This window comes from Westerdykella ornata, assembly GCF_010094085.1.
Source record: "Westerdykella ornata strain CBS 379.55 unplaced genomic scaffold EI97scaffold_6, whole genome shotgun sequence".
In the NCBI taxonomy this organism is placed as follows: Eukaryota; Fungi; Ascomycota; class Dothideomycetes; order Pleosporales; family Sporormiaceae; genus Westerdykella; species Westerdykella ornata.
In genome coordinates, this window is record NW_022986856.1 from 871,143 (window position 1) to 897,133 (window position 25,991).

General features: G+C 52.1%; 11 protein-coding genes and 1 non-coding gene across 12 annotated transcripts; 4 read left to right on the forward strand and 8 right to left on the reverse strand.

Annotated features, from left to right (window-relative positions):
* The first annotated feature begins 1,041 nt into the window (after positions 1–1,041).
* On the forward strand, positions 1,042–1,120 carry EI97DRAFT_t34. The gene has a single exon. It is a non-coding gene; the product is annotated as a tRNA-Thr (tRNA).
* EI97DRAFT_432114 (PLP-dependent transferase) lies at positions 1,051–3,039 on the reverse strand. The gene is made up of 4 exons (XM_033798093.1): positions 2,642–3,039; positions 2,384–2,588; positions 1,906–2,333; positions 1,051–1,855 (listed from the first exon to the last, which is right to left on the reverse strand). Exons 1-4 carry the CDS (start codon positions 2,831–2,833, stop codon positions 1,406–1,408), a joined length of 1,275 nt encoding a protein of 424 aa, XP_033655567.1. The 5' UTR covers positions 2,834–3,039; the 3' UTR covers positions 1,051–1,405.
* Positions 3,040–4,710: 1,671 nt separating this feature from the next.
* EI97DRAFT_441303 (uncharacterized protein) lies at positions 4,711–6,301 on the reverse strand (the record flags this gene model as incomplete). Its single annotated transcript, XM_033799690.1, has 2 exons — positions 4,711–6,194; positions 6,262–6,301. The coding sequence occupies 2 exons, from the start codon at positions 6,299–6,301 to the stop codon at positions 4,711–4,713; spliced, it is 1,524 nt and encodes a 507-aa protein (XP_033655568.1).
* Positions 6,302–6,523: 222 nt separating this feature from the next.
* On the reverse strand, positions 6,524–8,521 carry EI97DRAFT_281783 (uncharacterized protein). Its single transcript, XM_033794366.1, has 2 exons — positions 6,671–8,521; positions 6,524–6,604 (listed from the first exon to the last, which is right to left on the reverse strand). The coding sequence occupies exon 1, from the start codon at positions 8,334–8,336 to the stop codon at positions 6,909–6,911; it is 1,428 nt and encodes a 475-aa protein (XP_033655569.1). The 5' UTR covers positions 8,337–8,521; the 3' UTR covers positions 6,524–6,604; positions 6,671–6,908.
* Positions 8,522–9,469: 948 nt separating this feature from the next.
* Positions 9,470–11,543, reverse strand: EI97DRAFT_415921 (PTR2-domain-containing protein; the record flags this gene model as incomplete). The annotated part of the gene is made up of 6 exons (XM_033796874.1): positions 9,470–10,368; positions 10,414–10,600; positions 10,654–10,793; positions 10,844–10,952; positions 10,999–11,147; positions 11,203–11,543. 6 exons carry the CDS (start codon positions 11,541–11,543, stop codon positions 9,612–9,614), a joined length of 1,683 nt encoding a protein of 560 aa, XP_033655570.1. The 3' UTR covers positions 9,470–9,611.
* A 1,606-nt stretch (positions 11,544–13,149) lies between these two features.
* On the reverse strand, positions 13,150–14,859 carry EI97DRAFT_432117 (uncharacterized protein). Its single transcript, XM_033798094.1, has 3 exons — positions 14,112–14,859; positions 13,563–14,046; positions 13,150–13,510 (listed from the first exon to the last, which is right to left on the reverse strand). The coding sequence occupies exons 1-3, from the start codon at positions 14,415–14,417 to the stop codon at positions 13,227–13,229; spliced, it is 1,074 nt and encodes a 357-aa protein (XP_033655571.1). The 5' UTR covers positions 14,418–14,859; the 3' UTR covers positions 13,150–13,226.
* A 435-nt stretch (positions 14,860–15,294) lies between these two features.
* Positions 15,295–15,856, reverse strand: EI97DRAFT_281855 (uncharacterized protein). Its single transcript, XM_033794367.1, has one exon. The coding sequence runs from the start codon at positions 15,700–15,702 to the stop codon at positions 15,370–15,372; it is 333 nt and encodes a 110-aa protein (XP_033655572.1). The 5' UTR covers positions 15,703–15,856; the 3' UTR covers positions 15,295–15,369.
* Positions 15,857–16,050: 194 nt separating this feature from the next.
* EI97DRAFT_432118 (uncharacterized protein) lies at positions 16,051–17,251 on the forward strand. Its single transcript, XM_033798095.1, has 5 exons — positions 16,051–16,369; positions 16,419–16,544; positions 16,604–16,728; positions 16,779–16,863; positions 16,937–17,251. The coding sequence occupies exons 1-5, from the start codon at positions 16,162–16,164 to the stop codon at positions 17,164–17,166; spliced, it is 774 nt and encodes a 257-aa protein (XP_033655573.1). The 5' UTR covers positions 16,051–16,161; the 3' UTR covers positions 17,167–17,251.
* A 211-nt stretch (positions 17,252–17,462) lies between these two features.
* Positions 17,463–18,162, forward strand: EI97DRAFT_281901 (uncharacterized protein). Its single transcript, XM_033794368.1, has 3 exons — positions 17,463–17,687; positions 17,740–17,978; positions 18,050–18,162. The coding sequence occupies exons 1-2, from the start codon at positions 17,568–17,570 to the stop codon at positions 17,962–17,964; spliced, it is 345 nt and encodes a 114-aa protein (XP_033655574.1). The 5' UTR covers positions 17,463–17,567; the 3' UTR covers positions 17,965–17,978; positions 18,050–18,162.
* Positions 18,163–18,966: 804 nt separating this feature from the next.
* Positions 18,967–20,953, reverse strand: EI97DRAFT_415926 (FAD/NAD(P)-binding domain-containing protein). The gene is made up of 3 exons (XM_033796875.1): positions 20,410–20,953; positions 19,987–20,340; positions 18,967–19,930 (listed from the first exon to the last, which is right to left on the reverse strand). The coding sequence occupies exons 1-3, from the start codon at positions 20,666–20,668 to the stop codon at positions 19,167–19,169; spliced, it is 1,377 nt and encodes a 458-aa protein (XP_033655575.1). The 5' UTR covers positions 20,669–20,953; the 3' UTR covers positions 18,967–19,166.
* Positions 20,954–21,177: 224 nt separating this feature from the next.
* EI97DRAFT_432120 (NAD(P)-binding protein) lies at positions 21,178–22,834 on the reverse strand. Its single transcript, XM_033798096.1, has 3 exons — positions 21,930–22,834; positions 21,540–21,878; positions 21,178–21,487 (listed from the first exon to the last, which is right to left on the reverse strand). Exons 1-3 carry the CDS (start codon positions 22,339–22,341, stop codon positions 21,228–21,230), a joined length of 1,011 nt encoding a protein of 336 aa, XP_033655576.1. The 5' UTR covers positions 22,342–22,834; the 3' UTR covers positions 21,178–21,227.
* An 835-nt stretch (positions 22,835–23,669) lies between these two features.
* On the forward strand, positions 23,670–25,797 carry EI97DRAFT_281937 (FAD-binding domain-containing protein). The gene is made up of 3 exons (XM_033794369.1): positions 23,670–23,960; positions 24,012–24,446; positions 24,501–25,797. Exons 1-3 carry the CDS (start codon positions 23,808–23,810, stop codon positions 25,590–25,592), a joined length of 1,680 nt encoding a protein of 559 aa, XP_033655577.1. The 5' UTR covers positions 23,670–23,807; the 3' UTR covers positions 25,593–25,797.
* Positions 25,798–25,991: the final 194 nt, after the last annotated feature.

The window sequence follows — 25,991 nt, forward strand, 5'->3', positions numbered from 1 at the left end:
GTGAGTGACTAACGGTGAGCTTCTCCGCCGGCGAAAGGGCGGACGCCCTCACCCGTCGGATAAAAACTGCTCCAACTGATGCGCCACGGCTTGTTGAATGCGAGACGGGGAGGATGTGGCTTCAGAAGTTATGACACAGCTGCGCGCATTCTTGGAGCTGATTGGAGGGGGTGGAATATTTTGGCGCAAGAGGGTGACTACAAGCGTAGCGGAAATGTACGGAGTCGCTCTTGCGTTGGAGTTTTCACGCCCTTTGTCGTGCACGGGCCGAGTTATGAATCGGCGCGATCAGTGATTACAATGCAAAGGCACGCCCTGCATGTTGACATTTTCTTTTGTACGGAGGTATACGCCTGATGACTCTTGTCATGAGAGAAGGACTGCATGTCCACAGTATCCTGTTTGCCTCCGTCATGAGGCAGCGAATGTCCGCGTGGACGAGATCAAGACAATGGTTTTTTTTGCACTTTTCGCCGCTTTCAAGAATCACACCATTCTAGTCTAGTATGCTGAGTAGAATAGCCATTCTTGTAAGTATACTGTGTATATAACTCATCGGCTCTGGCGAGGACGCCCAAGTGCGTCCCTCTGGCTAGGGTGAAAAAACATATCTTGGGTGAGTTGGTTTGGAAAGACGCGTGGGTTGTAGCAGAGGCTGCTGCAACTATTCCCTATGCATCCAAAATCGGTGAGTCACATACGCCAGATTCAACTCTGGAAGCCCTCTTCAAAACTGTCGATAGTGTATCTATACTGTATACATATGTGGCGCCATGTTCCTGTTCGCGCTGGTTAGAGAAGCCTAGAAAAACTTCTCCTACCGCCAACCCGCCGTTGGCGTGCCCAACCGAGGTACCGGGCAAATCTATCCGCATCGCTCGGCGTGTGACCCCGGTGGTTCGTGTGGAACTAAATTGGTTCGACGTGATTGCGCACTTCTCTTGTGTAGACTTAAGGGATGCGTTTCTAAGAGGGTGAGTTGAAAATGTAGTTTATAAATTTTGAAAAAGTAAATCTTTACAACAAAAAAACACAAGCATCGCCCGCTTGGCTCAGGGGTAGCGCGTATCACTAGTACTATGCTATGATAAGGTCGACAGTTCGAATCTGTCAGCGGGCAGTTACTTTTTTGTTCCTACATGGGAACGTGGACTATTGCCTCAAGTCTCTCACTGCCTCGCGGGCCGCTCAAGGCCACGGGCAACTTTTGAATTATTGAATGAAAATCCACAGGACGCATGTCCAGGAAAGGCTTACACAGTAGGCATGCCCATCAAGCGCATTGAAGAAGCGCATTGAAGAAGCGCATTGTTTTTGACCCGCAGTCCAACGAAGCCTCCCTCCGCTCTGTCCGTCATTGCCTCCAATCGCAACTCCAACCACCAATGGCAAGTGCACACGTCTCTCAGGCGTCCTCCTTTGCGAGAAAAGCGGCTATGCGCTTCAACGCCTCAACCATGACCTCGATGGAGACCGAGAATCGAATCCGCGCCCATCCATACTCCAACTCGACTCCATTATAGAATCGCCCTGGGCTGATTCGGACCCCCTGCACAGCAAGGCGATTGAAATACGCCTTCTCTTCCACGACGCTCCTGACTTTCATGCCCAGCTTAGCAAAGACAAAGATGCCGTGGGTTGGGGTGACGAAGTCGACGTTCCACTGCCGCAATGCTTGTGCGAGAAGTCGGTATGATGCCGTCAGACGCTCCGAGTTTAGAGCAAGCAGAGTTGGGAGTTGAGACCAGTTAAGAAGGGAGGAGAGGTAAAGCGTCGCGATGTTGTTGGTATGCGCAGCTGTCAGCATACCCATTGCGGTGCAGAGCTGCGGGTTCTGCTGGGAAATGAAGCAACCCTACCTGACGTCAATCATGTGTACCTGATATAGGGGTATCGCCCTCTTACCACTCGAAGCCCGCTTGAACCAAACAGCTTGCTAGCGCTCCACACGACGTGCACTCGACTGGGATCAATCTTCACAGCTCCCTCAGGAGCAAGCGGTTCGGTGAGCGACAGTGCCGAAGCGAATGCGGGAGCATCGTCTGGTGCATCTTGCAATGAGGCCAAGGCAAATACTTCGTCTGAGATAAGGTGAAGTCCCCGCTCCTGACAGAATTCCATGCATTCCACAATCTCTTTCCTGGGGTAGCACCGCGCGAGAGGATTGTGAGGGTTGCATATCACAACTGCCTTGATTCGCTCTCGATCCTCGGCACAATTGTAGGCGGCTAACAAGGACGGCATGAGGTAGTTGTCATAGTTGTGATATGTCGGAGGGCGAGCAACGATTGTGTTCACGTTCGTCCTCGTTTTGAAGAGAGGGTCGAAGCCATCTGCGAGAATCAGCCAGTGTGCCCCCGAACAAACATGATGTAGAGCGTACGCCAGTAAGGGCCGGGCACAATGACACTGTCCCCGTCGTCACATATTGCATATATCAAGCTCTCCAAAGCGTCGCTCGCCCCTGCCGTTACCACGATGTGCTCTGACCTGACCGGGTGGATCGGATGGAAGTAAGTGTTGAAAAAGGAGGCCAACGCCTCGCGGCAAGCGCTGTCTCCGCCGTCTGATGGGGGACGGGAGAAATGCTAATAGCTGTCAACCGACTCGAGTCTTTATGCTGGTTACCAAGTGGCCAGACCTCGCTCGAGAGCTTGTCTTCGACTGTTGACGCGAAGAAGTCCAGTAGTTCACGCCGCAGAACCTCATTCTGGCCATTGGACAGGTCAATGGCAGTAGAGGGATTGTATTTGGGAGATGGTGCGAGTGCGGCAGATTTAGGGCGAAGCTCGTGCAAGGATCTTGCCATACGCGTAGAAAGGCCCGATTCCATGGTCGATGATTGCCGATGTGAAGTAGGATGTTCTTATAAGTTATATTCTGAAGCTGGTGAGATTTGGCCTCAGCAACCACTTGTCACCGTGACCGCACGCACACGCCGCAGAGGAAGGAGTACATCGGAAGTCAGAGCTCGAAGCCTGGGAACAAAGGGCACCACTGCTGTGCCGCAGGTTATACCGCAGGTTATACCGCAGGTTATACCGCAAATTCAACTGAGAGGCACAGACGGGGCCGACCTGCGGGTAAGTGGAGGGGTTCGTACGGTGGACTATATTTAGATTTAGTGCCAAAACTCAGAACTCCGCGCAACATGCAGCCCTGCGTACTGCGTACTTGTATGCGTAATCGCACTGCGTACTTGCTCTGCGTACTTGCTCTGCGTACTTCTATAGATATATACTGCGTAATTATCTTGCGTGCTTGTACTGTATACTTATCCTGTATACTTGCACTGCGTACTATACTGCGTACTTCTTCTGCGTAGTATACTTACGTTACTAAAGCACGCAGTAGAAGTACGCAGTATAACGCAGCGCAGGCACGTAGTAGAAATATATAATATATCTAAGTACGCACTATAAGTATACAGCGCGAGTACGCAGCGCAGGTACGCAGTACAAGTACGCAGTACAAGTACGCAGCGCAAGTACGCAGTACAGGCACGCAGTAGAAGTATCTAATATATCTAGCTTAAGTACGCAGTACAAGTACGTAGTATAAGTACGCAGTAGAAGTACGCAGTACAAGTACGCAGTACAAGTACGCAGGGCTTCGTGTTGCGCGGTGTTCTGAGTTTTGGCACTAAACCTAGATATAGTCCGCCGTAGGTTCGCTTATGGCGGCGGCTATGGATTGTTATACCGGGTGGATGCACAAAGACGCAGCAAATCCTGGGTCGTGACCACAATCACCTGCATTGGCACTTCTCTGCTGCACTCCATATTCGCTGCAGGACGACGGTCTTGGTGGATTGACGATTTCCGACCCGGCTTCCCCTCGGACCCGCCGACAACCAATGCCGCCTTGACTCCAATTATGGAGGATACGTAGGAATGCTCCCGGGGTTGTCTGTCCCGGACTCCCAGTCCTTTGGGCACACCGGTCGTGGTTGCGTCGATCGACTTGGGTTCACGTGGTGCTGCTGAGATGCATGCAGGTTATTGGTGGAGTCAGCTTGCGAGGGTGAATGAGACCGTAAGTGAGGAAAATAGTCCAGAGAACACAAAAGAACTGCACAGTAGAACCAGAGTGTGGAAGCTGGGCGACAAACGCACGAGCTGCTTGTTGTATCTTTGCAGCCCCTCGACTTCAGTGATGCATATGGGAGCCGGACCGGTGAACTTGGTGGTTGGTACGGAGTAGTGTTCCCAAGGTTGTCCGAATCGGAGGGGTGCGGCTGGTGGGTTCTGGGAGCCTTTCCTGCATTGAGAACGGTCGACAGTTGTAGGCATTCTCCACCAATGCACAATTTTTGAAAAAAAGCAATTTTGCTGAGCGCGAAAGGGCAAACAAAGCTACAAAAATGCCGTCCTACAGCACTGCGCAGCTAGAGATCTGCTGTTTTTGTGCCCTTTCGTGCCTTTCCTATAAATTTGCAAAATCGCGATTTCAAAAATTGTGTATTGGCGGAAATGCTTACAATAGTCAACCATAAAGAAGCAGAGGCACTCCGCATACTAGCCCAAACCTCAATAACAATGACATAGAAACGAACTTTCAAAGTGCAGTATCCAAACCACTGAATAAACCACTGAATGCTAAGTTCAGAAGTAACCCAGTCTCCGCGAAGGAGCATTCTTCCTTGCTCCCCACCATATCTATACCACAGGCTTCTCCTCTCCACATCCCTTGAAGAATCTCGTGTGCTGCTCAGGACAAGGCCAGCGCCTTAGCAGCTTCTTCAAAACTTGCCATTACTGCAGCCAGCCAGTCACTATCCGCCGCCCCTTCTCGCCAACCAAAACAGAATACGGCGCACCCATCCCCGCCCGTGACTGCGCTGATCATGAACGCAGGGCCCATGGCCGGGACACTTTGACTGAAAACGCACCGCCCCATGCTCCACTGCCGGTTCTCCGCGTCCTGATCATCATCACTTGCTTTGAACGGCCTGAGGATGCCAAGGTTTGATAGCTCAAAGCTCTCACGACGCTTCTTACCCATCTGCATGAGGCCGGCGCCAATCATGTCAGGGACCCATCGCAGCAGGTTTACCGGGTTATTCTTTAGGTTCTTTGCCACTTCTTTGGCAATCTCCGCCTTCACGGATCGTGCCTCGCTCCAAGAAAAGTACTGCAATATCTCCGACTTCGACCTCAGTTCCAACTCCGCGTCCGCTGTGGACTCCGCCCGTCGACGCCGCCGATGCTCGAAAAAATACTGGCTGGCCCAGACACCCATCAAACGTTCGACGGGCCCATATCGAGAATCCAGCCTGAGAAACCGGCGCAAGGAGATATCACCGGCTGCGCGCAGGCGGTACCACTGCTTCTCATCAAGATTCGCAAAGACGGCAGCGGCAATGAGGCATTGTAGTGTGGCTGTCATGGTTGCATTGTTCTTTCTTCCCAGGTCTGCCAGTCTTGCCGTAACCTCCTTGGATAGCACTAGGCTTCGATGATGCATGGGCGGGACCAGGGAAGTATCCGGAGATGAGCGGTCAATGTCAATGGTGGGCCTGGCGTTTCCGAGCCACAGTCCAGCATCGCTCTCGGGGAACAGCCCACGCCACAATAGTTTCGCCACGTAGGTGAAGGTTAGCGGGAGAGGGTGCAGCTCCTCGAGTGGTGGCAAGAGCGGAGTGGAGGGCGAAGGGACAATAGGGTCAGCGTTCAGACGTGGCTGACTCTCAGGGTGGGTTCTGTCTAGATTTTGTAGAGCGTCCAGAAACGACTGATGGAAAACCAGGCCGGATTTGCCGTCTGCGAGAGCATGATGATAGATGAAGCTCGCTGTGAAGTGGTTTGAACATTCGGGAGAATGCAGAATGATGAGAGACCAGAAGGGGCGTGCACCGTGCTCCTGTTTGAAGCCTTGGTTATGTCTCTCGCTCAGGATCGCGTCCAATTCTTTATCACAGGAAGAAACGCCGGACAGAGCATTGGCTCGCTCGACAATTAGAACGCAGCTGCGCAGATCGATCAACGGAAGCCGTGAGTAATAGGGTGATTTGGTGTGTTCGTCTACTGGGATTGCGCTAAGAATGGGGTGCTCTTCGATGACCTTCCGCAAAGCGTTATAGATGAGTGATTCAAGCGGGATGCTGCAGCCTGGATGGGAATAGGTCACTGAGACGCCCACATTGTTGTAGAAACCCAGGTAATGGTTCGCAACCGAGAACTTCTCCGCATGTCCTAGATGCATGTCTCAGCCCAGTGGCTCTTTGCCAGCGCAATTTCAAAACGCTAATGTTGACCTTACCGCATTCCCGGAGCCGCTGCAGTGGCTTTGTACCAGACATTTTGGATAGCTTTCAAGGTATCTGAAAGGCACCCGTGTGAAAAGGAGATGTTACCAAGCTGGGCCGCATGAAGATATAACCCCACAGAAATCTTGACGGTGCCGCTTATCGGCGTCGAGCTACCTCTCGAAGTTTATATCTGCCCACCTGGGAACAATAGCAACTGTATTCATTCATGCCGCACTAGCCTCAAACGATATAGATTTAGTCATCAAGGAACAAATAGTCACGTGATCTCGAATTTGACCAGGTTCCCTAGTGGCGCTGTTATATGGCTCGTAAGTTTTGAACACACGGGAACTGCTTTTTAAATTGATCAGTCTAAGCTCAGATGCGTCAAGAAAGGATCGTGTGCAATGTGGGGCTCACCATATGTGCGCTTCCTCCGAACCCCCCTGGTTCCAACAACGGCCTCGATGGTGGTAGCCAGTCACATCTTCATGAAGTCGCTGATATGAATAGGCATGCAATTTCCCGCTTCAGGCAAACTCAGTCGATTTGCGATTCGGTGCCAAGTATCTGCGAGGTGCTTACCGTCTTGCTGTCGGCCTACGGTCTGACACCCATGAGTGTAGCACCGTATGCTCACTGGGAGTTTGCTTGCGATTCAGGCCAAGCTGAAAGACCAATCCCATTCTCTCAAAATCTCTTCCCAGTCCCGTTTCTCGCCGCCGTTAAGAACGGGTTTCCACACTTCTTGCAATAGGTCGCGAAGATTGGCGACATTCTCGTAATGGTTACGCCGCTGAATCATCGTCAACCTCTCGCGGCATAATGAGATCTCTGCTTCGGTACGAAGTTCGGCACCCGCTAGTAGGATAGGATACAGGAGGCTTGACTCGGCCGGGCTCCCCGGGGGAATCCTGGCTATGAACTGCATTGCACGAGAAGCGCAGTCGGCTATGAGTTCCTTGCTCGACGTGGAGGTTCGGTAGAGCTGGATGAGTGCGGCAAGGCGGTAAGCTTCTGCGAGCGCTATAAGGTCAAGGGCGACCGGAAGGTCGAGCTCAGGCGAAGTCAATGGGTTCTCGTATTTCCATTGCTTGATGTCCCTTTCGATTGCTTCAAATGCAGCCTTGCATAGATGCGGGAAGGCTGGTGTAGATGTCGTCATGTACTGGATTCGACATACCAGAGAGCAAAGCTGATCCGATATGCCCATTAGTGGATCGATGGTCAGGCCCTCTCCTGGCTGATAGAGTCTAGCGTACCGTCGGTCAGGTGAGAAACGGTATGACTTGGAGACAGGAGCCATCACAGACGCCATTACATCGTAGTATGTGAAGTGGCGCCGCAAAGAATCGAGTTCCCAAGGGCTCATTTGCTCTTGCGTGTGTGGATCGCTGAGAATCTTACGGGCGCAGTCCATCTGAGAGAGCCATTTCGTACCTTTGTTGCCGTTGAGCGCCTCGAGGCCCACCAGGAGGAGTATCACACCCACGACTTGCGAGGCATCAGTCAGGGGCTGTCCAGAGGGCGACAACCGATCCCTCAAGAATGCGTGACTTCTCGTCTGATGGCGCGTAGAAACGTCGAGTAAGTAGCGTGCTCTGTCCGGGTCGGAGGAACGTCGAGCGAGCTGCCCAGAGGACAGGGCTACGATGGCATCCAGCAGTCCCTTCTCGGATTTGAGGGCCATTGGCATATAAAGAGACGTGTAAAAGCTCGACGGCGTGTCTGCGACGGAAATGCTGGGGACGAAGGCTTTCTGATAATAGTGAAGCAGATATCTCGCCTCGTCCGCATTCTCACCGGAGATTTCTTCCCAAGACTTGATCGATAGGGCGAAAATAGAAGGGAGGAGTGGACTGGTAACATTGAGAACCGCTGATGCCGGGGAAGAAGGCGTGGCAGGGTCAGGGACGATCTGACGCTGGGTTTGCCATTGGCACTTCAGATTCAAGCGCGTACAGCCTTGACATTCCGGCCGGTTCCCATCGCATCTCTTTCTCCTCGTCCTGCAAGTCAAGCAACCTTGCCTAGAGCGAGGTGCGAATTTACGCTGTCGTGGGCGGGGTTCCTTGAGCTCCACCATGGTTCGAGTTGGCCAAGTCCTGCCAGGCTCGAGCAAAACAGGCCAGTCATGTCAGCCACGGGCCGGAAGAGTTGCAGTACGCCATCATGGTCAAGTTGGGGTCATCTTCGAGCGTTGACGCCAAGGGGTCAAGACGGGGACTGAAAGATGAAAGGAGGTGAAGTGTGGGAGCGGCTGTCAATGCGCCCTGTTATCGATAAGGGTTTGGTGGAATGCTACTGCCATGAACGGTTACAACCGTTCACGACGCCCCTCGGCGGGAAAATGTTATATGACCTACTATTAGTTAATAGCTACCTACTACTAAGTTGCCTGCGCAGCCTCCCACTAGCTGCAGCTTGCCTTAGCTAAGTGCTTAGCATACTTTAGCAAGGAACTTAAACATTTACACACCTCTTTCTTATGTTATCACGTGTTTCCTTTCTAGCTGTAAAAGTTAGGAAGCAACCCTTTAAAATCATAACTATATTAGAAAGAGCAGCTTTAAAATGTCCACTTTACTTCTCAATACCTTAAAACCTACCTTGCAACAATAGCGTTGCAGCAGCGCGAAAATAGTATGTTAGTAGTAGAGGCAGCTATTAATTAGTAGTAGGTTATATAACATCTCCTAAACGTAGCCTGAAACTTCGCTAAAAGTTGTCTAGTCGATGAATAAGTAACGGAGCACTACGAAGAAAACAGTGCCGAGTAGTCTCGATTGGGAGCGGCAGGCGCGAAAGCCCTAAGACAGCCCCACTGGCATAAATGAAGATTGCTCTTGTGTATCATGGACGGAAGAGAGCCGAGAGCCGTGTTGCTCCATAAAAACACTCTCACGAGAGGGGAATAAAGGATGCTGGAATTTATCTTTTAAATGGGGAAGCATGTAGGGAATGGCAGTACGCGCGACCGAGGCCTAGGTACCTCCCGTCTATGCCCCGTCCATACACTCGAGAATATCTGCAGGCCATTGGCAACCAATCTGTACAAGATCAGGCGGCCTGGGGCGGCTAGCTTCAAACCTGGCAGGATTTGATCTCTCTTCAAGAATCTCTCTTCAAGAATCTCTCTTCAAGAATCTCTCTTCAAGAATCTCTCAAAATATTTGCTATCCTATTTCCAAGTCGATAAACAGCGTGAATCTATGTAATCTCCTCTTGTACGTTTTCAGTGTATGGTATGTGCGTTGCTGGTTTAGTGAACCACTGATGATTCCAACCACAATTCCCTTCCTAAGGGCTGTTAGTATCCTTGCGGCTCTCGACTTGCAGCCCTTTGACAGGCAGTGCTCAGTCAAACAGGAGCACGGTGGTGCCTTTTTATTCCTCCTAAAGTCACAGAACTTGTCCCCTCATTTGGCGTTCCTTCTGTCTCTGCCGCGAGTTCGCCGCCACTTGTCTCACAAAGACTCGGACTGTCGTACTTGCGAAATCGCCACCAGAATGTAGCCGCCGTGACCGTCATGGCCCCAAAAAGTGAGCCATAGAGGATTGTCAAGTTGGGATCCCGAGCCACAGGAGTCAGCGCCATGGCAACTGCTGACCCCACGCCGGCAACCAGCAAGCTGATGGCCTGAACGATTGCCTTCATGGCTGTGGGCGAATGGTCATACGCATACTCCAACCCCGTGACGTAGGCAAAAATTTCGCCTATGGCCATGAGAAAGTATACCGGGGCCTGGATCCAGACGTTGACATTGTTACCCAAAGCTGGACCCTTCTCCGGCGGCGGCAAGTCGCATTTCCCGGGATGTGTGTAGCAGGGCGGCGCTGAGTAGACGAGATGTTGTACTGTCATCGAGTACAGCATCGACAGGGCGATGAACAAGAAGCCGACAGTGATACGCGCAATAGGCCGAAATGGGATCTTCCTGCGGTTCAGATACGGGTACAAGCCATACTGGATGATGGGGCCGAGAATGATGCAAGCCACTTGGTTCATGGCCGGCATCATGTCGTTGGGGATGCCGTTGGTCTTCATTTGATTGGCCTGGGAGATGAGGTTGTTCTGCATCTGATCAAAACAGACATAGAAGACTACGAATGCAATCCTAGTTGATGTCAGAATGAGATGTGGCGCTAGGCTGGCGACATACAGGACTCGACAGGCTCGTAGACCTCGACACAACTCGTCGACGAGCTGGTTATCCCAGGTAACTGACTTGCCACGCTCTTCAAGCTGATATTCAGGATACGCCCGTGACATTTTGAAACCGTTGCGTGAGGCACAAACAAGTATCCGAACTGCTGACGGTAACACGTTGCCTTCGTGAGGCGCTTGTGCTATAAACGGATCAGTTATAACTTTCTTCATAAGATTAAAGTAGAAAACTCACCATACCATTTGGAGCCCATGAACAACATGACCATTGCAATGACCATGGATCCGAATGTAACAGAATAAGCCACAGTGAACGAATAATACTTCTCAAGGGTAGTCGTGGCGAACCATGACAATGAACCTACATTACCGACCCTGTGTGGGAAGGGTTAACTACCAGCCATGCAAAGGTATGTAGCACTGACCAATAATACAAGTTGTAAATGTACTGGACGGTGAGTGACCGGTCCGTGAGGACACGCTCGCCAGTCCGGAGAGTTTTGATTCTTTGCAGTGGCGCAGTGTATTGATCGGCTGTTGTTGTCAGTCTTGTTCCCCTGATGGACATAGTTGTACGTACCGATGAAGGGAACCATGAGCATCTTGAATCCGCCGCCCCCCAGCGCGACAAGAGTCATTGCAATGAGAAACCCAGCCAGCCCAAACCCGGCGTTGAGTAAACCCTCCGAAGAGCTGGCCACGAGAACGCCGCAACCGAGCACATATAAGCTAACGACAAAGGTGTCAGTGACGAAGGGAAAGCACTACATGGGCGAGTACTTACACAACGCTCAAGCATAGAGTCTTGAAACGCCCAAGACGCACGTCGGAAATAATCGCAAATAACAGCGGAGTGACATAGTAGAGGATATAGAAGGCACAGTATATCCGCGTAGCCATAGCCTGCCCAAGGCCGAGAGCACCTGGAGCGCCGCTGTCGCTGTAACGGCTGTTTTCCATGAAGTTTTCTAAAACCTTCACATCAGTACGCGTTTGCGTCACGGGGAGTAAGGACATTGACGTACGCCATGGGGCAGTGAGACCCCAGAAAGTAAACCGCTCCCAGAACCCAATGACGGCGACGGCCCACAATCGAGGAGGGATGTCATCGACCACGCGGCGCATTCCCTTCACATCTGGGGCTTCAGTTTCCCCCGTCATGAACGAGGAGTTTGCGCACCTGCTATGCAGAATGAGCATGTCACCACAACAGGTTGTACTCAGAGGTGTTACTTACGTATCTTGTTGGGCATTGGGGTCCCTGATTGCAACATCCATTCCGAATATGCGGTTGTTTCTTGAAGCATTGAATCATGTATCTCCCCACGGTCGGGAATATGTTCGTCGAACTTTAGGGGTTGTGGTTGTGTCCTTGACTGGATTGCGGTGAACGGAAGGGCCAGTTTGTCCATGCAGCATCCCACTTGCGGAGCCGGCTCGCTGCAGCGGGGCGACAGAGAGTGAAGCCGCGAACAGCATTTGGCACATGGAGCCAAGGAGTGAAACACGGTGAAAGTGTCGTTGACGGAAACGTGCTTCCGCCCGCCCCGGAGACCACCTCTGTACACATGCTTACAACCGCGACTGGCGAAGGCCCACACACCTGCATGGCATTCGCATATCTTAACGGTGCGCAGTGAGTGCTACGTCACTGCGTACAGGTCCATCTTTCAGGCTCCGCGGCCTGGATTTAGAGTCACACAAACTCACATGCCACGTTACCGGCGACAGAGATATCTGTATAGGAATCAACGCCGGAGAAATCGTTGGAATCTTCGCACGTTATGACACGGTTTCCAGACCCAGTCTTTGAGTACCAACAATGGGAATGCGGCCAGTGAAGTGGTAGTCCATAAGGCCTCATGGAGTGCTGGCCGTTGAGGTTCAGCACCCGTTCAATGGCGATCTACGGGAGTCCGCTTGCAAGATTCGGTGACCGCATGTTGGGCAGAAGCAGTACGACGCCATGAAAAAATCTAGGATAGACTTCTGAGTCCTGAAGAACCCGAAAACGAACGGAGTATTGGGCGTAGACTATCGAAAGATGAGAGGAGCAGACGAGAGCGGGGCGCCATCCCTCCGGACATGGACAGGATTTCCTATGAAGCAAGACGCGTAGAAATATAGAGTGGAGAAGTGGAAAGACGGGTACTGGGTGTGTCACGATGTGCGGTCCACCAAGGTCGTACCAGACCAGCCAGCAAGGCAGGTAGCCGAGACGCAAGAACGCAAACAGCCACATGCATCCAAATTCAGATCAATATCTGTATCTCAAAGCCAAGAACACTGGGTGACCATTTCTAGCCATAGACAGTTTGCAAAAATGGAGTCGCATCATCCAAGTGACTTTCATCCAGCCTTAAAATGATCGCTGTTGGCAGTGAATCAGGTTTCACGAGATTAGCAGGTTACATTTCCCAATCATCCAAACCAACCCTGGCCAAGTCGGTGATTTCTGATGGAGAAGGTCATCTTCAGCTTGTCGTCGCTCTACCCTAGGGTAGGCTGCTAGGTTGGCTCTACTCGTACCTACCCCCTGGGGTACCCTATGTATGCCCAAACGGTACGCCAAAGCTGTCGGTCACCACATTCATCAGGCCTTTGCCCCAATTGTGAAAACCAGAGGGTCTGTACATGAAGTAGTCGTTATTCAAGCATGCGCCATCCGCTCTGATGCCCGCCTATCTATGGTCTATCCTGGGTATACTTTGCTAATGTGGAATAACAAGTGAAAAAATGATGTGAACCGAGAAACTCGCATTCCTGCAGGTGCTGGAGAGATATAAGATAACACGAAGTGCAGCAGAATTAAACCCAATGCGCAGCCCTGTCTTCTTGCGTAACCTTGGTCTCCACGTTCACAGAATACACATCCCGGTCCAGGCTTCTGCTCGACTTTGCCGTGCTGTCTTTGCTGGACGCAAGCTGCGAAGCCGAAGATGTCGACCCGAGAGACAAGGCGTTCCGCACGCTTCTCAATACGCTGTCCACACTCTTGGTCTGTACCAAGCCGCGGAGAGTGGGGAGGCAGGCGGCAAGAAGGCCGAGCGTGATTTCCATCAAACACCAGTAAAGTTCCGAAGTGAGAAGCACTGGGAGACGCGTCAGCAGCGCACAAGGGTGTCTGGGGATTTCATCACTTACGTCCTTCATCCACTGCCTCATCCATGCCGATATGGTTTGCCCAGATCATCCAAAGCATGCGGACCAAGGAGGCTCCTGAAGAGAGAATACCGAGCAGGAAGACACCCAGGACCGCCAGCTTCTTTCCCAAGGGGAGATGCAGTTGCCACACGAACGGAATAGGGATCAAGACAATGAGGGCATCGCTAATGAAATCGGAGATGGAACACGAATACCCGACCATGAACGTATTCACACACTGCTCCATAACGGCAAGCAGGTCAGTGAAAAGAATTTCAAAGTTGCCCTTGCACATGAACATGAAGGCAAAGGTGTATGAAGTGGCCCAGAGACCCATGAGGGTAATCATGGTGATGAAGAAGACGTTGCGACCGTTCGTCCAGTTCTGCTTGTCCACCACAAAGAGGCGGCGATACAGGAACAGAACGGACATTTTGATGAGGCCGTTGGTTGTCGCGAAGATTACCAGGAACGAATATTCGAGCTGATCCACTGGTAAGCATATGCAACTTTGGGGTTTGTAAAACTCAACGTTACTGAGCGACTTACCTTCCTGGCAGTGACGATTTTCCAGTCGCTAGCCGTGATGGCCGACCTCTTCTCCACTCCCGTCTCGGTATCTGGCATTGGCGGTGCGGGATACCCAAGTGCCGTGGAATCGATACCGTAGAACATGATCGAGGCGAGGCCTATGGCCAGCACCAGCGCCGGAACCGTGAGCCAGTCATCCGTCTGGAGCGGTTGTCTCCTCTTCCTTCTGGAATAGAACCTCAAACCGACGGCGAAAATATCCAGTACGAGAAGAGGAATGATTGAGCCGAGAATGGCCGCGGGGCCAGGGATGGACATGAACATCTTGACAGATGCAGTGGAATAGAAATGGAGTCCTCTGCAATGTATGGTCAGGAAACGCCTGCTGGAGTCTGTCTGCTTGCGATGCTCTCTGCAGTGTCTCGTTCACCGTTTTCATATTCTCGAGAACACGGCCCCCATGGAGTGCGGTTACCGAAGCGTTCGTTGGCCCGCCCTGGTGCATGTTCCAACTCCCAAGGCGAAATCCTTACGCGCGGACTCCGCCTCGACTAATATGGGTATACATCGCAGTCAGCGCTTGTGCACGCCCCCCTGCTAACCACATGGATCCGAGCGGAGACTGGAATCATGATAATTGGAGGTCGGTCCAATGCCTGCCCATGCACCCCGCAACTGATTGCTGCCACATCCACACTTGGCTTGGATGATGAGGATGGCCACGTTTTCTGTGACATTGAAAGACAATACAGGAATGCTGTCTTCATCTTGCGCGATTACAAATGAGCGGGACAAGGGGCACCTACTTTAGAATTGTAGCAAAACTTGGGTTGAAGCGGCGATATGGCTTTACCCCTGCAACGGCGGTGCGGACATAGGCTGTAAGCGCCGGAGCTAGTGCAAGGACATCTGATAATAAACCGTCACCCGTAGTCTCGCCAACTTTCCCATCTGGGTGTTGGATTCTGCACGTTGGACTCTTGGGTGTAAGCTATCTATGCATGCTGAATAATAGGTCCTAGGCCTGCACTGAACTGGCTACCCTAGGGTGTCCTACCATTATGAGCGACTGCAGGAGTATGCCGTCAGACCGCAACAATTTCCGGGAGGGCGATGGAGCGCTCGTATTGCAAGTTCACCATCTACACAGTTGAGTGATGGGGGTTACGGACGTCTTGATTTCACACGCATTTTTTACAAGTAAACATAGACAGAGGTTGCAGTCGCATTAATGGTATTAATTATGTTTGCCTATTGATGTTCCACAGATCATATCCTAAAACACGCAACCCAATGCGAAGATGAGATCGTCATCCAAAGGTTCATGTTGATCGCTGCCCGGCGTTGGTCCCGATACATTTTTGACCCTCTCGCTTCGACGTGCTGTAGATCGTGTGAGTGGCCGTGCAACAAGTGTCAAGGGCTTTAACTTACTTCTGATTTTTTCGCACTCGGGCGATGTTGTGATTTCCATCTCAGACCTAGGCTGGACTAGTCGTTGTGAGTTGGATTCCAAACCCAACGAGCATGAGATAGAATACGTACCTGGTGCAGCAGCTGCGAGGGCGAGCAGCGCAACGAAGGCAATGGTGATTGATGAGCGGATCATTTTGGCTTCTTGACGGTATGAGGGAGCGTGACAGAATTTTTCTCTGTATACCGTGGGGCAGGAGACGTTAGAGACGTCCGAGCAGGAGGAGATATATCAATGAGCGTCAATGGGCTGAGGCTCACTTGGAGTGCGCCCGCAGCCAGAATGTATATCACTGTGGATATCGTAGGGCTAAATCCAGGCTGCCCCTAGGACCCATGTGCCCAGCTTGTCGGCCCAGGGACCTGGGTGTCCCTGTCACACGTTACCACCTGGTACGATTATTGTGGGGTTGCAATAATCCGCGTATCATGCACGGATTTTGGCCCCTTTCCAGCCCCCCACTTTCTTACACTGCCTCGACAGGGGGTACAGTCGAGATACCAAGCTCTGTGCGCTGCAGTTACAATTGGCAAAGGCCTTGGGCCAGATATTTGCACCAAATCGACGAGAGCAATGTTGCATCTCCACGACAAGATGGACGAGGCAGAGGAGTCGCTGCTGGAGACTCAGAGAGAGCGAACGAATGCACGCACACACTCCAAGCGCAGACACCTCCATACAATTCGCCAGCATCCATGTGTTGCCATATACATATTCCTCCTCCATGTTATGATTCTTATTCTACTGTTCAAAGATGTCTTCTCCGCCTTGTCGAAGGCCGGACGAGAGCCGTTCATCATATGTAAGCTGATAAGGAAGTACAGACACTCCCCTTGCTCACAATCGTACAGTCCCCGAGTTACGCTCGCTTCGACACGTTCTGAAAGTGGTACACGCAACGAACCACTCTGAATACAGTAGATTTTCCGGGCCGCCAAGTGCATCCAACGCCGCGGCCTGGGAGCACCTTCTGCAACGTACGTAGTCTCGGGGATCCACATGCGCGCACACTGGCCAGAGACGTTGACCGCTACAGCCCTATACTTCAACGCTTCCGAGGCAGAGCTCCTAGCAGCGGGTAGTTCTCCCGCGACAGCAGTCAAGGTGAAGAATGGGGGTTACATTGCAGCTCTTGGAGCGTATCATGAAATCCATTGCCTCGTAAGCTGGCCCGCACGTACGCGCGCAAAATCAGAACTGATTGGGACTAGAATCGCCTTCGCTACTTCCTTTACTCTCGGCATGATGCAGAGAACATGACCCGGGAGGAAGAGGACATGGTCACAGACCATCTAGGTGAGTCTGCTCGGGCTTCGATCCTACGGGTCCACGTGTTTGTCGGCCGGACCATGATTGACGTTCCACACAGATCACTGCATCGAGGTCCTCCGCATTTCAGTAATGTGCACAGGCGACCTTAGCCTGTACACGTTCACATGGCCAGAGAACCCGAAGGCCAAGTTTCTGGATGCGCATTCAACGAGTCCCAGAAAATGTGTTGACTGGGATCAGTTGGAAAGCTACGCATGGAAAAGGAAGGTTGGACTGGCTCCGACCCTGATAAAGGATGTAGAGGACAAGGTCGGAAATCAATCTTGAGCAGATAGATTCAATCTAGGCCTCTCATGCATTTGCCTGTTCGTATACTTGTAGTAATGCAGTTTCATCGAGTAGTCAAATCACGTCAACCATTCAGAGTCAATGGACTCACTCCGATCAATGCAGGAGGATTCTGACTCTCGGAACGGGTCCATATTCGACGGTTTTTGCAATTATGCCTGTCGTAGTGCGTAAGCCGCCACCGAGTCTTTGGTCGACTGTTGACGGCCACGTGGGTGTCCCAGCGTTTAGTATACATAGTAGATCTCACTGTATTACTCCAAGTTTCTGGGGCTCGGACACAGGCTCAGTAGCCTAGGCGATCGAAATGCTCTGGTGGACTTTGATGAGAATTAGTGACATCTTCATTATCCGCGATTGGCAAATGCGCCTTGCAATGTATGATGACCATGATGGTCGTGAATGCGAGATACCCTAGGGTACTCCTCCTTTCGTGCTGCGGGTCCCTAAAGTCCGCTGCATTCTCCGTCGACGGTATCAAGCCGGCATGCCTAAACTTAGTGAGCGTTTACTTATCTTGTCAGCGTTTGGAGGATATTAACCGTTGTCCAGGCCCGCTGTCGCAGCCCGACTAGCGTATGCAATTCAGAATGCAAGGGGAGAGCCTCGTTCACAGCCCCCACAACTCAGCCTCCCCCTCGTGGGCGGCAAGATGCATCCACGAATCCTTCAACCAAGAAAAATAATCTCGACATGCAACGACCCCAAGAGGCAGTTTTGTCAGCGCGGCCCACTCAAGGCTTTCCTGCCCCACTCAATGCAGTGGTATACCCGTAGTGACCGTGTCCCTCGTCAGCCGATACGCCTTAGCTGCATAGATAGATGCTCATGGCACCAATGCTGATTGAATATAACTACCCAGACCCCGATTCCTCCCCGCCGTGCACTCGGGAGACGCACAACACACTCCAGACGTCACGATGAAGCTCTTTGCCGCAAGCCTACTGTCTCTTCTCCCCATCGCGGCATCCGTGCCCGTGGAGACTTCGGATGTCTCGCCTGTCAAGTATACCACTGTTGTTGGGCGCATGCCACAGTGGGATGAGAACCTGAACAAACGTAAGAGCCTCGTGTGAATAGACACCACAGTTGATTGACTGACATGCCTGCAGGCCAAGATGATTTCAATTGGCAGTACTCATGCGCCTTCGTGACCCCGAACGACAGGATGCCCACGGAGGGTGAAGCGACGGCGATGGCGAACTACCTGGTATCCCTTGGCGACAAAGACTGTACGATCGAGCGCCCGTTGTTCAGCACCGACCCCGTACACCAGACCTTGGTCGTTTCGGGCAACTCGAAAGCGGCCTTCTACTTCACTCAGGATTCCGGAAAGGTCTTCAAGGCTACCATGTACTGCTACAAACTGGGCGAGTACTTCAAGTCGCTCATCAACGCGTGCAAACGAAATGGGCGGATACAAGGCTTTACGACGATCCCCAACTGCCCCAACAAGGGCGTTGTTTTCCCGGCTGACTCCCCGCCTTCTGAAGCTGCGGGCCTGGCGATCGAGATTGTTCCCAAATAGGAGGGCGTGAGGCGGAAACGAGGGCGACCTTTGAGTGACCCATAGCTGCCATTGTGGCACACCTTCTGAGAGACGAAGGAGACAAATAATAATAATATCATATACCACTTCTTCTGAGTGTGCGTGGCTTGTGTTGTGTTGTGATCATGCGACATGCCTGGAAAAAGACTGGACACAGCTCCAGAGTCAAGCGGAAATCTCGACTTCGTTGATCGTTGAAGAGCGTTACGTTGGCAAACGGATAGAAAGGTGGAGAACAAGCACTGATTGCGCTGATCATATTTTTGTGCAGTCACTACCTATCACTTGCGTTAAGGGAGCAAGGATCCCATATGGTTGTGGTGCTGCAATGATGACTCTCTTTGAACACAGTGTAGCTTTGAACACAGTGTAGCGCCGGAATTCCCGGCAGACCACCTACGACCACCCCTTACCCCGAAAGCCGTTATGATCATGCCGCAGTAGGCACTGCCTCTGGATTGATCTGAGTGATCTGGGCCTTCGCGATGGGTTTGGCCGTCTCATCTTCCACGTCGGTGAGGCGAAGATATCGCAGATTCGCAGCCCACCCCAGATCGTCCTGGAAGTAATCCTTCATCAATTGCACGCCCCATTTCATGCCGTTTTGTTTGTCGTACGTGAGGCACTGCTTCCCCACAGCGATGCCTATGACGTTCTGGTATTCCGGCAGTTCGGCAAGGGCGAAGTCGTTGGTGGGGTCTTCAGTATTGAGGATGGAGGCATAAAGGTTGCAGGCAGCCAGCTGTCCCATGACCATGGCTCCACCGGCACGCTTGATACCTGACCACTCGACTACATCTCCCACTGCGAAGTGGGATTCCGCGTTGGGAACAGCTGCTCTAAATTGCAGATTGGAAGTGATTTGGATCTCCTTATCGTCATTCAAACATTCGGCGGGGAGGAAGTCGGTGGTGGCAGATCCCTTTTTGGTCGCATCCAGAACGGCATCGACGACCAGAGTGTCGCCATTGCTCAAAGTGACTTCCGACTTTCCGTTCGGCAGCTGTTTGACCTGGGCGCGGTTCCCCAGAATGACTTGTACGCCCTCTTCCTCCAGCAAGGTTTTGACCTTTTCCTTCACCTCTGAAGGGAGAGGCTCTGAGGACAAGACCTCGGACCTGGAGTGGACCAGAGTGACGGAGATGCCGGGATAGTGATTTTTGATCTCTCCCGCAAACTCAACACCGACAGCGCCTGGAGCGATATTCAGTTTCGCCAATCATGCCCAAAAACAGGGAATATACACATACCAGCACCTATGACGACGACCTTGCGGTCCTTCTGGGCAGGGTCTCCACCCGTGATCTGGTCGACAAGAGCCCGACCATCTCTCAGAAACTCGTTGTACGAATTGCTCTTGGGCACGGCAGGCCACTGCCTCCTTAGTCCCGTTGCTACAACCACGTAGTCGTAGCTCTGCTTCTGCAGCTCACCGCGTCGATCGACCCATTCGGCAACCTTGGAGGCAGGGTCGATCCTCTTCACAGTTCCATGCTTGAATGTGAGGTTCGGATGGCGCAGCTCCTTGATGCGCGCATACCGTTTCCACATGGAAGCAGTGTGCTTGGGAGTCACATGGGCGAGCGGCGCTCCCACGGCGTGGACTAGGCACAGTTAGATATACGGAGCTGATGGCGTGGAATGGCTGATGGCCAAGGGCAAACGGAACGTACAGTATCCATCCCTCTCGTCAATGACGGTGATTTCCAGGCCGTTTCGCGACTTTCGTCCAGTGAAACTGGGAACAGGATAGACAGTGTCCCTCGGTTTGCCCTGGGCCAGGTCGAGCAAATTCACAAGTGCCGAAATGCCGCCATAGGCGCAGCCGACAATCAGCACACGATGAGGAGAGGAAAAGGAAAAATCGGCCAAGGCGTCCAGCGCACGATTCACCTGTAGGCTGTCGGATACCGGTACGCCCTGAAGCCGCATTGTGGAAGTCTGGCAATGTCGTTCAAAATGGCGGGCGAAGAGATGATCTGATAAGATCTGGTTGATGGCGCTGGCTTTTATGGTGCGCCCAGCGCCCCACGCCCCGCGACATCGGCGGAACCCCGGAAAGGGGCCCACAAGAGAACAAAACCAAAATAATAATGGAAAAAGAAACAAGGAGGGGGACTTCTCTCGGACAGCCGGAGCGGCACGGAAGGTGAACTCTTGTCTTGGAAAATAATGCCGCAACAGGTCGGAGACTCCCCTTGATGATTCAGTACGGATCTTATCAGATGGTCAGATCCGCCTCTCACAAGTCGCACGACGTCCTTGGCCCAAGGAGTATCATTAGTAATATTAATAGGGCGGTGGGCTAGAGTATGAGGCGAAATGGATCCAGTTCGATCGATTCCTCGTTCATCGCTTCAACACCAACAGATTGACACAATCAATCAAGGGCACTGGGAATAGCTAACTACATTTATCGGCAAATTTTTGCATTCAGTCACCAGAAATACTAATCAACAAATCCATCCGCCCTGTCGAACTGTACTGGCAATCATTTCCCGCCAAATTCGCGCTTGAAATATTGCTCTAGAGACAGCAAAGACGCTTCCTCCCCAGACTTACCACACGCAACGGCGGCCTTCTTCTTCAGCTCCGCCGCGGTTCCACGTTCCGTTTTGACACCGTAGTACCTGCCCCCAGATGCCTGACAGAAGCCGAACATGCCCTTCACCGTCTCGAGGGCCCGGATGCCATAGACTTCGAGATCTTGCCAGTTCGGAATCGCCTCGAAGCGGCTCTTCTTCCCGGTTGCTAGGTGGGGTTAGCACGCTGCGCACCTGCTGCGAGTACATTCTGGACAGACCTTTCTCGAATGCTTCGGTAACCTCGTCAAGTGACTTGATGTCGCTAACGCCTTGCACCAACGTGGATTCCGATGCCCACTTCTCAGGCTCTAGGAAGATGCCGTGGACAATATCACCGTAGTCGTCCGCCATTGCGATGAAGGGCACATCTTCCTCGCCGCCCCACTTTGGCGATCGAAAGACAAAGGTTCCATCCTCCGAAGGAGTGAAGGGGAATCCGCCAAAGAGTGGAGCAATGTCCTGAATGAGGAAGTTTTCGAAATACCAGCCTGCGCTGACGATAACAACGGCTTTGAACGCGCCGATGGACCTTGCATACTCGCCAATGGCGTGTTTGTCTGCGACTTGTTAGCGGCGGCTAATCAATAAATAGTATTCGGAAGACCTACGGTCAAACGCGTCAACGGGCACCTTGCCTCCACTCGCTTCCCTTGCTGAGGCCATGCCCGAATAGACAAAGACCTCAACACCAGCAGCAGCCGCAGCATCCACAATGATTTTCCCCAGATCCAGCTCGGTGCGGGTTTCATTCGGCGATTCAAAGACAGCATCGTCGCTGTTTGTATTTGCAAAAACTCCCCAACTTCCCCTGAAAGCTGCCACCAGAGACTCCTTGTCCCAGCCGTCGGCCTTGACGACTTCAACACCTTGATTGGCAAGTTTCGTGGCGGATTCGGATGCGGGATTGCGGGTGATGCCCCGAACGGCAAAGGATTTGCTCTTGTTTTGCTGCAGTGAACGCACAACCGATGAGCCCTGTGCCCCGGTGGCCCCGAAGACAGTAATGAGTTTTGGAGACATCTCTTGCAGTTGCAGGAGGAGACTTGCGGGACGAAGGTGTTGATGCGGGGGAAGGGTCCGAGTTCAGAGGGGCGTACTGTGTAGATTTCCGTTGCAGGAGGCGGAGAGGTCGCTTTCAAGGTGTGGGAAATGTCCTGATGCCTCCATCTTCGTTGCGAATCTGCCTATACTTATACCCAACTCTTGCCCGTGGCTGGACGGCACATGATGTTCCACTCGGCTGCAACATTGTCTGCCGCCTCACCCCATCCGGCAGTCTCATTCTCAACAGCAGGCCATCCCCTATGGTACACGAGCGTCGGTCCAATGCGATGGCTTGTCGGACAGGCACAAGCTCGAATCCAAGATCTGGGCAGCAACCCTCTCTCCTAATCTTTGAGTAAACCAGAGGACGCGTAGCTCAGAGTTGCGGGTCATGGCTTCTTGTATTATGTGGAAGATTAGTAAACCGACTTCGCATTAGTATTCGGATGCCGGATTGGGTGCACTCGGCTTGCTGGGCTGTGCTTGGGAAGTAGGAGTGATTAGTGAACGTAGAGACTCCGTACCGATCAGCGTACTCTTGATACCGGACATGCACCTTCATCGAGCCAATCATTTGTGAGTAGGATGACTAATACAAGGGGGCTGCGATCACCTCTGTAACTGATTTCAAAACCTTCAAATTCCTCAAGAGAATTCGGTTATACACATACAAGACGACAAGAGGCCCCGACTCCTGTGTAAAATCGCTATTTCGCATTTTGAATTTGTACACTGGAGACTGAGGGAAAATACAGGTACGAATCTGGAGCAGTCCCGTCATACATTTTCCCACGCATGAAACACGGGGCTTTTAGCCTACGCACATTATTCCCTTGTGTATGACCTTGCTTGCGTCCGTAGCCTGTACCATACTCATCTCCATATCTGCCGTTCCTGTAGTATATCCGCACCTGCCCTTTATTGGCGCCCGCATGCCCAGAACAATTTCTTCATTCCCACGTCCATTTCTGCTGACTGCCTATGTAGCACAAGATCTCGTATCTGCGGGCACAGAGAGTCCAGCGTCTAGACTTTCCATTACATTTTCACCTAAAATGCCCATAACAGCGTCAAACATGGTATTTGTACATTTGAAGTTCCGTCCCTGCGGAATAAACACAGTCTCTCATGGCCCGTCTGCTTTCAGCACCTGGGTCCACAAACATGAAGTGGCATATTACATGGAGTTCTCTGATTACTAGCTGCCTGGCCGTTGCCGGCGCGTCTATGACGAACACGCCATACAGACGGTTCAGTCTCTTTGATTATGAGAAAAAGCATCTGACAGTCCAAGTAGTGGAGAGGCTCTCAGCAGAATCCAATGCGAATCTTCCGCCGCTTACCCACTCACGAGGTTTCGGAACAGGAAGCAAGAAGCGCGAGACCAGCGGAAAGAAATGCAAGACCTACCCTGACGATCAAGACTGGCCAGCACAAGCCGCATGGGATCGATTCAGCATGCAGCTCGGCGGCGGTGGCGCGCTTATCAAAACAGTACCGGAGGCTGCTGTTTGCTATACGGAGAATGGGACTGTCGTATCATATTCTTCGGCTTGCCAAACGTTGACAGATGGATGGGGGAACTCTACGCTTCGGTATGTGAAGGGTCGCCTTCTTGGTACGGAATTCGCGACTGGAGTTGACAGCAATCACATAACAGCATTGAAAACCCGACTTCTATCCGCTCCATACTCTTCCAAGGGATGACGTGCATGCCGCCCAGTCTTCACGGATCATTTTTGAACGTGTCCAAAGGTCCTTCTTGCACTGTGGGCGGATACCCAGCCTACGTAGTCAACGTGTCCAGTGTTGCGCAGATTCAGCGGGCTGTCAACTTTGCACGCGAAAACAACCTGCGCCTTGTTATCAAGAATACTGGGCACGATTTTGGAGCGAAATCTGTAGGGGGCGGGGCGCTCAGTATATGGACGCATTACCTCAAGGACATGAAGTTTTATGCCAATTACTCAACGCCGTCATACCGGGGTCCTGCTGTCAAGCTAGGAGCGGGCGTCCAGGTCGGGGAGGCTTACCAATTTGCAAAACAAAATGACATCACCTTAGTTGGGGGTGAAGGAAAGGTACGGACATGGCGACATGGCTAAAAACGGAGTGCTGATGAACAAATATTCTAGACCGTAGGACACATTGGAGGATATATACAAGGTGGGGGCCACTCACCTCTGACTTCCGTTCTCGGAATGGGAGCAGACCATATTCTCTCCATGGAGATTGTCACCGCAGATGGAAAATTCATCACCGCGGATGCCGAAACCAACCCTGACCTCTTCTGGGCTGTTTCCGGTGGCGGAGGATCCACCTACGGTGTTGTCACGTCCATGGTTGTAAAGGCCTACCCTCGGATGAGGGTGACGACCATGCGATACAACATGACGACGGACGCAAACTTCACGCATGACAAATTCTGGGCCGCCCAGAGGGCCTATGTGGATGACTTCGAAAAGTATGCGGACCTGGGATACTACTCGTACTACCGGATTCGCCACGTTGGAGACGAAATCTTCCACGACGCAACGAGCTGGGTGGCGCCGAACACGAGCGAAGCCGAATTCCGCTCGAGCGTCGAGCCCATGTTCAAGAAGTGGGAAGAGATTGGCGTGCCGTTCACGCCGATTATCAAGGAATACGACAACTTCGCCGATGCGTGGGCTGAAGGCTTTCCCCAGGAAGTCTGGACGGTGACAATGCGACAGGCCAGCCGTTTCTTCCCAAGGGAGAACATTGCGAATCAAAAGAAACGGGCTGAAGTCATGGACGCACTCCGTGGCGTGTTTGATGACGGTGCCAACATGATCATGTTTAACATGAGAAATCCGCCCGGCTCATCCAGCATCGACAATGCCGTCAATCCAGCTTGGAGGGATGTGCTCATGTTCGCAATTATGTTCGTAACTTGGAACGTCACCGACTCTCCCGAATACGTCACGGCTAAGAGCAGGAACTTAACCTTTGAGTGGAACCCACGGTGGAAAGCTCTGACACCTGGCGGAGGGACTTACATGAGCGAGAGCGATTATATCGAGCCAAACTGGCAGCAGAGCTTCCATGGATCCAAGTACGAGAGACTGTACGAAATCAAGCAAAAGTGGGACCCACTTGGGGTCTTGTACGCACAGAATGCGGTGGGAAGTGAGGACTGGGAGATGAGCGAGCTTTTGCTGGGTCACTTGCCTAGCCAAAATAGCAAGCTATGTCGAAAATATTGAAGGATGCGAAATCGGAAATTGGCCTATGGGAATGATCGCAAACATGGTCAATATGCAACTTCGATCTCCGTCGGGCCTTAGACCAGCGAACCATGCGGCCGGTAGACCACTCATCAATACGTAGTAGTGAAGGACTCATTGCCGAATTCCATGATTGCTGTGCTCCGCTCCCATGGACCACTCGTCCTCTTGTATCGCTCCGGGATCAGATTGCAATCAATTTATCCGGCAGCTTTTCCTATTGCCCTGTAGCTCAATCTAGATATAACAACATCGGTAGTCGTCATGGACTACAGCTCGGCAAATGCCGCAGCAGAACATCTGAAGGGCCATTCGTTGGGCATATATCCTGTGAAAGGTCGAGACATCCATGCCGTTTAGTTGAAATTCGCTCCGCAA